Genomic DNA, 11,000 nt, shown 5'->3' on the forward strand with positions numbered 1-11,000 from the left:
CATTCCTGCCCTCCAGCAGATCAACATCCCAGCCAGCTTGGTGTCATCTGTGAAATGACTGAGGGTTCCCTCGATCTCCTCTTCCAGATCATCGATGAAGATACTAAATACGACTGGCTCCAAAACTGAGCCCTGGGGAAAACCACTGGTCACCAGTCTCCAGCTGGATTTAGCTCCATTCACCACCAAGATCATGATCTCTGGGCCTGGATCATGACACACTGATGCATGGATTAAAAAAATAATTTACTTTAATCTGTATGAAGCTTTGTCAGATTAATTATAAAATGCTCATGAGCTCATCTTTACATTAATTTTAATCACAGTTTATAAACCTTAACTCTTGTCATGTTATTTGGAGTTCATGCAGAAAATGAGGATAATGGAATTGATGCCTTTGAGCCTGTGACTGTGCCACTTCAACAGCTGAATGGTTTATTGACATTATGGAGTGAACCATGTGTCTGTTTCTTTACAAGATGAAACTTCTTTTATCTTCAGGTTTTCCATCTGTAGCTGATAATTATAAGCCAAAATTGTATTAGAGGTGGAAAAAAATGTATTTAGACTTCTATAGCCAGATATTGTATCCCATTGTGTACAGCTGGCAAAATGTAATCAGGGAGAAGTTGTGTTTACTTATGAACTTGCATTTATATATGTCTGAATTGGAGTTTTTAAATGGCCAAAACAATCTGGGGGTTCACAAATGCAAATAGAGTTGATACAATTTTTTCCAAAGAAAGGTGTTCTTTGAGGAAAGGTGGACAGGCAGGAGCAGCTCCTGGGAGCAGAGCTCTTCCTCCCTCACAGGGAATGACTGCCTCCAAAAGGCTCAGTCCTTCCTCCCTGCTCTGTTTTGCAGGAGGAGCTGGTTTCACTGGCCAAGAAAAGTGACCTGCCGGTCAGAAATGTGGAGACCTGGTTCAGACACCGGCGGGCCCAGGACCACCCCAGGCTGATGAAGAAGTTCTGTGAGGCCAGGTAGTTGGGTCAGCTTTTGGTGATGGAGACCTCCAACAGGTCTGCACATCATCACTGTGCTCTGCCCTGTCCTTTCCCCAAACACGCTCCCAGGGGAGCTGCTGTGGCTGCGAGCAGAGCCTCTGTGCCATGAGGCTGGGTGCCATTACTGCACACACTGACAACAGAGCCCCCCACAGCACTGCCAGCTCCCTCCCTCCCTCCTTCCTTCCCCTTTTTACCTTTGAAAAGTTAAATTTGCCTCAACAGAGTCTACTGGCCTTACTGGAGAACAGGTTTAGATCTCGAAAGCTCAGAGGGATTATGAACACCAAAGCCACTTGTAAAATGTATTAAACTTCTTTTCAAAGATGATACAAAATTAAAATTTTAAGATATTGTCAGCATGGATGATTGGGCAGAAAATGAATCCATGAAGTGCAGTTAGGAGGCAGTGCAAGCCATGAAGGAGGGAGGTTAAAACTGAAAAACACAAGAAAGCACCAAAATCTTCATAGCTTTCCCTTTCCCCAAGTTGTTTGCTCTCTTATATTAAATCTTCCTGCATATCTCAGTAATACGTGGAGTCAGGGTGGAGAGAGGAGTCACCAAGTGTCTTGATCAAGAGAATTAAGCTATCTCTGGTTCTCACCTTGAGGTTTAATGCTGTATATACATAAAGACCCCCATCAGTTAAGAGATCCACTCTTCTTCCCCCTCTGAAAAAGAAATTATTCAGTGCTTGAATCGTGTTATTATGTTTAAAATATATTCTCCACCTGAAATCTTGTTCAGTGCTTCCTACTGCAGCATTTCTGAAGAAAGTAATAAATCCCCCAGTATTCCTGTGCCATCACTGAGAAAAATTGGGTGCCTTCCACTGTCTGGGGTGTATAAGCATTTGATAGGTGATCTACAAACATCCACACAACAAAAGGAGACGGGGAGAGGCATCTTACTGCATCCTCTTTGACACTGATGGAATGCCCAAGGAATTTGGGCAAAGCGTGGACCCAGCAGAGCCTGGCTGGGCAGTGGGTACCCTGTTGCCTTACAGCACATGCTTCCATGTGCCAACAGAGCTGAGATTCTGCAAATCTCTGTCCAAACAAGCGTAGGTTCTCCTGTGGGCATCCTGGGCACAGGATGCCGAGCTGTTTCAGCTCTGGAGGTGGTCTTAATTCCTTGTTTTCTGTTTTAGTTGGAGATTTACTTTCTATTTCACCTCATTCTTCTCTGGACTGGCTCTTCTGTATGACGTAAGTATGTGAGCAGGGTCATGCTGTGAAGTGACACCTTTCAAGGGTTCTTATTCATTGCAAATGAGGCTGATAGTCCCAGGCCACTCTAAAGAACCCATTGGAAGACCATGTGTGGTCATGACTATGGGTGCAAAGCCAAAGAAGGACAAATTCAGGGGTATGGAGCAGAATCATCCTCAATCCTGACTCAGCAGTTCCTTTTTCCCTGGGTGGACCTGGCTAGGTGTCAGTGATGTTACCCTGCTGTTCTTGTCTTAGATCCTTGTGTAAGTGCTTCCCCACAGGTACCCACACACAGCTCTTGCATCTCAGACAAGAGCAGGACCTGTCCTCACTGTGGCTGCTGCCCACTGCTCCAAAGTCTCTCCATATGACATCCTGTACATTCACTAATGATAAATGCATTTTGCCAACCACTTTCTCTGAAGCTCAAAGCCAGATTGGATCTAGCATGGGCACACTGAGTTCTTGGAGTACCTCCTCCCATGGACTTTATGTGTCATTAAAAGGCTCTGGATTCTTACTGCTGCCTTCTCTATACACAGAAGCCCTGGTTTTGGGACCACACCGTGTGCTGGTTGAAATTTCCACAACAGGTGAGCAGCAAATACATGGAATCACAAGATAATTCATATTGGAAGAGAGATCAGGAAGATTCTTGTCCAACCTCCTGCTTGCAGCACTTAGCTGTGAGATCAGACCAAGTTACCTAAGGTTTTTCCAGTTTAGTTTTGAAAACCTTCAACCATGGAGACAGCACAACCTTATGACAAAAAGCTTTATACTTACAACTCAGTATATCCACCTGTCTTATTTAAACACCCCTCTGGTCTCAACCTCACATTATGCATCTTGGCAAACAGTTTGACATCTGCTTGATGAGCTCCTCACACGTGCTCCATGTGACAGCCTAAGGAGAGCTCTGCTCAGAGCAGGCACCTCTTCTCACTGAGTTTCTCTGTCACCCAAGTCTGTTTGGAAGTGACTCTCTGTGGCCACAAAAGGTGGTCAGGACATCTGACCTCTCAAAGAAGGGACAGAGATGAAGTATCTGAACCCCTGGAGAGGGGAGACCCCAGCTGCTCCCAGCCCCTTTGCAGACAGGCCAGGGCTAGTCCTGGCTTTGGACTGACCTTGTCAGTGCATCAGCAAACGGTTCAGTCAGTGGGAACAGGAAAATTTAGGCATGACCAACACCTGCTGTCTCAAACATGGGTTGAATAAAGGGGCTTTGCCCAGGAAGACTCCTCCCCTCTCCTGAACCCAGGGCTAGGCAGGGCTGTCAAACTGCCTGTCACTTGTCTTACAGCCTCTATCACCCGTATTGGGCTCGTTCTACCTCCTGGAGCTCTCCTTCTACTGCTCACTGGTGGCCACCCTGCCCTTTGATGTGAAGAGGAAGGTAAGTGTCAGCAGCACAACCACAGCCAGATGGCTCAGTCAGCCCCCACCGTGAGGCTGTGCCTCCCGTCCCGCTGTCAGCTCCCCGGGGGTGCAAAGGAGAAGGCACAAGTGCTGCTGTGAAGACCCTTGTGCACATGGGCCCCTTCAGCTCTCGTATCCCACCACTGCCCTTTGCACTGGGCCCTGCTCGTGTGTGGCATGGCCTTCCTGCCTGCTAGGCTGGGCAATTGCTGGGAGCTGACACAGGGGTTCCCATGGCTGGTCAAGGGACAGGCACTGGGTGAACATGGCATCATGGCCTTTCCAGCTCTCAGATGTTGCCTGCACTGGAGGGCTGTGTCCTCCTGATGGAAAGGACCTGGCCTGCCCTGATGAGGGTCCTGTATGTGTGACTTTTGCAGCATGGGCAATTGAAGAGGCATGGGCAGTTGAAGAGCTCCTCCATTATAGCCCATGGATAGGACCTGCCCCAGGCCAAGGGCAATCTACTGTCCTTACAAAAGGTTCTTCAATACACAGAGGAGGGATCTGGAAGTAAATATGGGGTATTAAGAGAGCAGTTTTGGAAGGGCAGATTGATGCATGGAAACTTATAAAAATCTGTCTTTCAGCATGTTTGCACCTACATATATCTCACAGGTATTTGTCTGGGTTTCCATTAACTGGGCATAAAGGAGGAGATTTTCTTCTTGAGATTGTGCAGGACCTCAGAGAGCTGTAGTGTGGTGGGGAGCACTGATGCTTTGCGGACGTGTTTGACACATCCTAGTGAGGCAGGAGCATTCAGGAACAGATGCTGCCAGGGCAAGGTAAGCCTGACAATCTCTCTTCTCATGCCAGGACTTTAAGGAACAGATTATCCACCACATCGCCACCATCACTCTGATCTTTGTCTCCTACTGTGCCAATATGATTCGGTTTGGGATGATAGTCATGCTGGTCCATGATGCCTCTGATTATATTTTAGAGGTGCGTTACCCCCACCTGGAAATCATGGAATGGTTTGGGCAGGAAAGGACATTAAAGCCCGTCTCATTCCAACCCCCTGCCATGGGCAGGGACACTTTCCACTAGATCGGATTTTTCCAAGACCCATTCAACCTATCCCAAGGATGGGGCAACCACAGCTTCTCTGGCCAGCCTGTGCCAGGGCCTCACCACCATTTGAGTAAATAATTTCTTCCTAACACCTAATCTAAGTCTCTCCTAGTTTAAAACTGTTGCCTGTGTAAAAAAGTCACTCTCCCAGTTGCAGGCCTGTGCTCATGCCTGTGGGCAGCACTGGCACCTGTGCACATTGCTACACATGACACGTGAGTGGGACACATGTACGTCAGTGACAGTGAATATAGGAAGTCCTGGTTCTACTGCTCTTGTGGAAAAGTAATTGGATGCAAAGGAACTGGGATACATCCCTACAAGCCTGGTCATCCTTGCAGGACACGGGAAATCCCTCAGCCCCTAGAAGGAGAACACAGGCACAAGGGGTATATGGAAATTTGTTTCTCTACAGCTTGCCAAGATACTCCATTACCTGAAATGGAAGCGGGTCTGTGAAACAGTATTCAATGTTTTTGCTGTGGTTTTCATCATCTCCCGGCTTGTCATTTTCCCATTAACGTGAGTAACATTTTGCTGTCCTCTGAATGTGGGTATTATGGGCTGTTTGAGCTTCTGGAGAGGTGACCCTCCATGCTGAGGGGAGGAAAGGCAGAGAACAGAACACTACAAGTTCAAAGATCAATTCAACTGGAACAGAAGAACCCACAGCAAAAAAACACCACCAGGGTTTTTACTATATTAATGAATTAATTCTACTAATTAATCTAGAGCCACAGCCTCTGTCCCTATATTCCCACTCCTTGTGTTATAAGCACTGGTTCCTATGAGAGAAAGAAGGTGCAAACCATACTGGTTAGAATTTCCCAAGAAATTCTTAGCAGACTAAAAAAGGCCTTAAAGCTTAAAGGTCTATTAAGATAAAATTAGTACAGAAAAAACAGCACAGTAAATTTAAGGTGACCCACCACGTATCTGAAATAAAACAAGAAAATCATGAGGGATTCAGGAGATGGGATATTCAACATCCTGGGAGGGCATTCACAGTGATTCCTTCAGAAGTCACACACAGGTACCAGCCTTGGAGAATGGCTTTTATGTACACACATCTGGTGACCCTTCCAGCCTTTAACTGGGCTGAAGTTGTTCTTCTTTCCTTACCACTGCCAGAAAAGCTGATAGTGGCTAACTTCCCATAAACTCATTCCACAACACTTGCATTATAGTCTAAGATTTCTGTTTTCTTTCAAACCAAACATTTCATTTGTTACACCAAGGAGAATTTTAAAAATAGGACATGCTATACACACATAGGGAGAAGTCCCTGTTGCTGTCCTATGTCCCTGCCCTTGCTGCATACCACCACTGAAGATATTGAGTTTTGAGCTTTGGTGGTGCTGCCATTTAGTCTGGATGCCTATGAGGCTGACTTTGCATGACAAGTCCCGTATTCAGGTGGTCAAATTGCTGCCTTAGAGAGAAAAGCAATAGAAGCTTTAGGCAACTTTCCCTGAGAACAAGCGCAACTTCAGTTGTCTCTGCTACGAAGTGCGAAGCCCCAGTATCCCAACCTGCTGTCCCATATATAAGGACAAAGGTAACAGGTGTCCTGGATCAGATAGGTCCATTGAGATCAGCACCTCTCAGCACCAACAGCAAGCAGCAGAGGTGTAGGAAAACAAGTGCAGAGCAAACACACACTGTGTCCAACAAGGTTTCCCAGCATACAATATATGCTAAGATGTTCATGTCGTAGGTAACTTGTAGAGGAGGACACATACTAGCACTCGTCATTTCTCTCCTGTGCTGAACTGCTCTCTGTCCTGTCTGCTTTCCACTTCCAAACCTGTGGTCTCCTCCTTTCTGTTCTCGTCACGGAGGATACAGACTTTCTGTGACTTTTGCTAAAAGTAATTCCATGCCCAGCTGATCATCTGCACCCTTAACTCTTCCCTAACTTCAGTTTAAAACCCATGTGTTATCTTTTTATATAAGTGGCAGTGGAGAGGTCCCCTTATGGTCTCACTTCTGTCCATAGTTCCTCTCAAGACTTATTTTAGGAGAAATGTTGCCAGTTCCTGCCTCTTCTAGGGAGCATTGCAGATTTCTGATAACTGACCTGTCTGCAAAGCCTATTGCATTGTTGGTGATTTTAATACAGAGCATCTGCAGGTCCTCTGGGACTTGCTTTGTGAGAGCTGGGTACAGCGTGAAGCCTGGTGGTGCCATCCTGGCTCAGCCCAGCTCTGCCCTGGGAACACATCAGCCAAGCCATTGCCCAGAAAGAAACCTGATCCTTGTAAGTCTGAAGATACTTAACCTGCTTTAGTCTTGTGTCTTCTGATTTACCTCTCCCTCTTTCCCACAGCGTTTATTATTACTTTGTGACAAAAGTTTCGTTGTTCCCCATAAGCTGTCTCATAAGTGCTTTCCTGATGATCCTGCAGTTGTTACACATTTTCTGGTCCTATGTGATCATCCAGATGATCTTCAATGTCATCCTCCGTGGTGAGGTATGAAAAGTCTTTGTCTCCTTTGTGCCACCACTGCTCATGAGAGAGCATGAGGTTCAGGGTGACTCCCACCTGCCTGCAGGAAAGCAGGAGAGAAGCAGGACTGCACCACAAAGCCCAGGAGCTTCTTAAGGCATACGCTGGGAGTTGTATGGATAACGAAGATCAGAGCAGGAGCTCACTTCTAGCTTGCAGCTGTGTTCTAGTGACATGGGAGCCATCCACAGACCTGTCTCCTCACTGCCTAATCGCTTCTCAGTATGTAGTTTTGGAGAACTGGAACCTGTTGGTATGTCTGAAGGGGAGTAAAGAAGGAGCAACCAGGTAAACCTGGTTGATAGCACACTGTGTACTTGCATCTCTGAGTTTTGGGTACCTTCCACAGGCTCTTGATGCATGCCAGAGTTTGTATAGGGATCACTGGGAGAAACATTGTCATCAGAGAGGGGAGCTCCCTAGCCTGCCTTGCTAATGTAGGCAGATGGCATCGTGGGAGCATCTGAGAAGATTTGTGAAAGCTTTGGGGACCTGTGGCCAAAAAAAAACCTCTCCACAATTTTGGTGCTATGCCTTCAACTTTCTTGAGTTACCCCTTCATCAAAGCTAAATTACAAGAAAAAGCCATTTTTCTGAGGAAATTATGGAGGATATGCTCATGGAGGCTGTAGACAATTGCAAAATAAGGAGCCCAGTCCATATGCTTGCTGGACGAATCTGTGTTGGCTTTCACAGCTTCAACAGTAATAAATTACATAGGAAAATGTGCTGAACGACTATACATAGAATAAATATTAACTTATTTTCAGGAAGTCACATTACAAGAGCGTTACTAGGGTGACAAAAAAAACCCATTCAAAAGTTAGGTGAAACCATAACAGAGTTAACATCTGTCAGCTTAAGTCAATCTCCCTATGCTGGGACAATTGCAGCACTGGCTTTAAGGATATGATCACACCTCTTATTTCTATTTTAGCTGCCAGGTTAAGTCTCCAGGGCTATGAATGAAAACAGGACTAGTCCTCTCTAATATATACCATTACATATGTTTTGCAGCTCATTTAAATTTTCTTTTCTTCAGAAAAGACAAGATGCCAGAAGTGACACTGAAGAGAGTGACAGGAGCGAAGGAGAGGATCTGGCAAAGAACAAAGAATGACACAGGGCTTGCTGCAAAACACCAAGATCCAGGCAGTCTTTGAATGTGGGAAGGCTGAACAAGAGCTGGGGGAGAAGCTGGACAGGGCTTCACTGCAGTCTGCCTGAATCAGCATCCAGTGCCTAGGTGGAGGTGAATTTCATCACATCTATAGGCAGTTAAGTCTCTTCAGGAGTTTTTTCTATAATTCTTCTGTTAGGATTCTTTTACTACTACTCTATAATCACTCATCCAGAAATAAAGGGTCTACCAGCCAAAGTCCCACTGTATAAGGAGAAGAGGGGTTGAACAAGCTGCTAAAGTTATGACTCCCATCTGTGATTATCTCAAAGCCTTCCCAAAAGGTTCATGAGACAATAAATTAAACTGTGGAAGATTTAACCAATTTGCAGTTTCAGAAGGCAGGAGCAGTCATCGCCAGCCACCTGATGAAAGGACTTGCATGTGAAAGGCACTGGCTTAAATGGCAAATAAGTTTTCACTTTGGTAGTATAAAATGGTCAGGCTCTGAGATAAACCACTTCTGCAGCTAAGGCCTGGCCAAATGATACAAGCTGTATTTGCTGTATGAATTCTACAAAATAGCTCTAATGTCTAAAAGATTTCTCTTACTGAATGTCTACTCCGGGAGAAGTCTCCTAAAACTGAAAGGAACTGAATTCTTCCAAATGCACAATTTTCCACCAGAAATGATACATAATAAATGGAAGCTTTCCATATGGATGTATTAATTTTGTTGAGATTTCATTTTTAAAATTGGAAAATAGGAGTGTTACAACACTATCGTCTTAATGGGATGGTTTAGGGGTTGGATGATGCTTCACCTCATAATTTCTTGCATAAGATCTAATTTTCTGAATTTATAGTGTAACAAAAAAAGTAAAGTAAATGTAAAAAATTAATTACATGCAAACAAAAAAAGTCTGTTTTATGTATATTTTGCATTAAATCTTTTTAGAACATCAGATCATATGTCAGTGGGAAAATCTTTGAAACTTGCTGGCAGCCTGACATCATGTAACGCAAAGGCTGAACCAGCTTTCCCTTGAAGGACTCTGGAATCTGGGTTTGCAGGCTGCAGTGCGGGAAGGCAGGCAGCTACCCTCTCTCTGTGGAACACCAACCTGGAGCAGGATGTCACCTCACTCCCACTAGCTGCACTGTGGTGGGGGTACAAGACCCTTCATTGGGATCCTTGGTGTAAGGGTTTGCCCATGAATTATTGTCCCTTGTCCCTTCAAGTACGATGCTTTTTTTTAAAGCCCCAAATGATACATGAGAATCTCAGCATTTAAAAGATTTATACAGCCTGCAGGGCACAACTGGCCCCTGGGCCCAGAGAACAGGCCCAGCCTTCGCTGCTGCAGCCCCATCATGGGACCCCGGCTCTGGCGGGGGAGCTGGCAAGGAGGGGAAGCCAAACTGGACCTAGAGGGCTCCGTGTCTGCAGGCCTGCTATCCTGACAGAGCTGTCAGAGTGGCAGGGTTGATTTTAACCAACACCTCTCAGTTTTTAAAGCCTCTCCCCTTCTCTGGAGATGTTAATCATTCAGCTCAGGAACTCTCTTGCTGTGTCACATCAGAGTACAGACTCTGACAACACAGATGACAGCAGCAGTTGCAGTGCAGCTTCCCAGCTTGCTTCTGCTGCAGCAGCAGGGTAGTCACTCACTCTCTCTCCACCCTTGGGAGGCCTGAGTGCCCTTGGAGATCAATCCCCTACCACCCTGCGTCCATAGTCCTGCTGTCGGGGTTTGACGCTGGCTAAGTGCTAGGTACCCCCAAAAACCTACTCATGTATTTTCCTCTGCTACAGCTGAGCAGAGAAGGGGAAATTAAAACAAAGACTTCATGAACTGAGATAAGGATTAGGGGAAAAACACTTTAAGATGAAACAGGTTCAAAACTTAAACAGTATAAAGAAAATTATTAACAGATTTAAAAGTAAAAAGGGTAATAAGAACTAAAATAAACCTTTAGAACACTTATTTTCTTCCCAGCCCCCTCTCTCTTTCCCACTGACAGCTCAAGGACAAAAAACATGGGGTTTTGGTAAGTATTTTACTTTCTAAGAATCTTTCTTCAGTTCGTTCAGAGAAAGGAGTTCTTTCTTCTGCTGTGCTGTGGGGTCCTTCGCCCAGGGGACAGTTCTCTAAGAATTTCTCTAGCGTGGTTTTAACTTTCACAAGCAGCAGCCCGGCCGATGTGCTGTAATGTGAGTCCCTCCCACGGCCAAGCAGTCTTCCCACAACTGCCTAGCGTGGGTCATTTTAGTTCATGGGGTTTAAGTCTTTTAAGGATGAGCTGTTCTAGTCTGGAAGCAAGGGTTCTCTATCTGTGGAAGCAAGGGTCCTCTCTCTCTGTTCGAGTTCCTCACTAGATTACAGCTTTTCAGTATCCACACGTTCCAGCGTGAGCACTGTTCCTTCACGGGCTGCATGTGGGTATCTGCACCCCCCAGGCACCTCCTGAATTACAGGGAAACAGTTTGTTGTGTTACAGTCCTCACCACAGCTTGCAGAAGAATTTCAGCTCCGGCACTTGGAGCACTTCTTCCCTCTCCTTGTTTTCACTGACCTCGGTGTCACCGTGTTGGTTCTCCTCACGTGTCCTCACTTTTCCTTTTTCTCTGACTTGGAAGAA

The 11,000-nt window shown here is 45.6% G+C and overlaps 1 protein-coding gene across 5 annotated transcripts in view; it reads left to right on the forward strand.

Annotated features, from left to right (window-relative positions):
• The window catches only part of LOC103620994 (ceramide synthase 4), a 15,954-nt gene extending 6,870 nt beyond the window's left edge, over window positions 1-9,084 (forward strand). For 3 of the 5 annotated variants that reach the window (XM_008639742.2, XM_017739570.1, XM_017739578.1), the window contains 9 exons: window positions 866-984; window positions 2,165-2,222; window positions 2,771-2,821; window positions 3,535-3,627; window positions 4,470-4,598; window positions 5,143-5,249; window positions 7,057-7,201; window positions 7,284-7,525; window positions 8,280-9,084. In XM_008639742.2, coding sequence (XP_008637964.2) covers window positions 866-984; window positions 2,165-2,222; window positions 2,771-2,821; window positions 3,535-3,627; window positions 4,470-4,598; window positions 5,143-5,249; window positions 7,057-7,201; window positions 7,284-7,525; window positions 8,280-8,400 — 1,065 coding nt within the window. In that variant the 3' untranslated portion in view covers window positions 8,401-9,084. The remainder of the gene's footprint in view (window positions 1-865; window positions 985-2,164; window positions 2,223-2,770; window positions 2,822-3,534; window positions 3,628-4,469; window positions 4,599-5,142; window positions 5,250-7,056; window positions 7,202-7,283; window positions 7,526-8,279) is intronic. The other 2 variants (XM_017739588.1, XM_017739592.1) reach the window with 2 other exon arrangements.
• Window positions 9,085-11,000: the final 1,916 nt, after the last annotated feature.

This window comes from Corvus brachyrhynchos, unplaced genomic scaffold (assembly GCF_000691975.1).
Source record: "Corvus brachyrhynchos isolate BGI_N302 unplaced genomic scaffold, ASM69197v1 scaffold130, whole genome shotgun sequence".
NCBI classification, from domain to species: Eukaryota; Metazoa; Chordata; class Aves; order Passeriformes; family Corvidae; genus Corvus; species Corvus brachyrhynchos.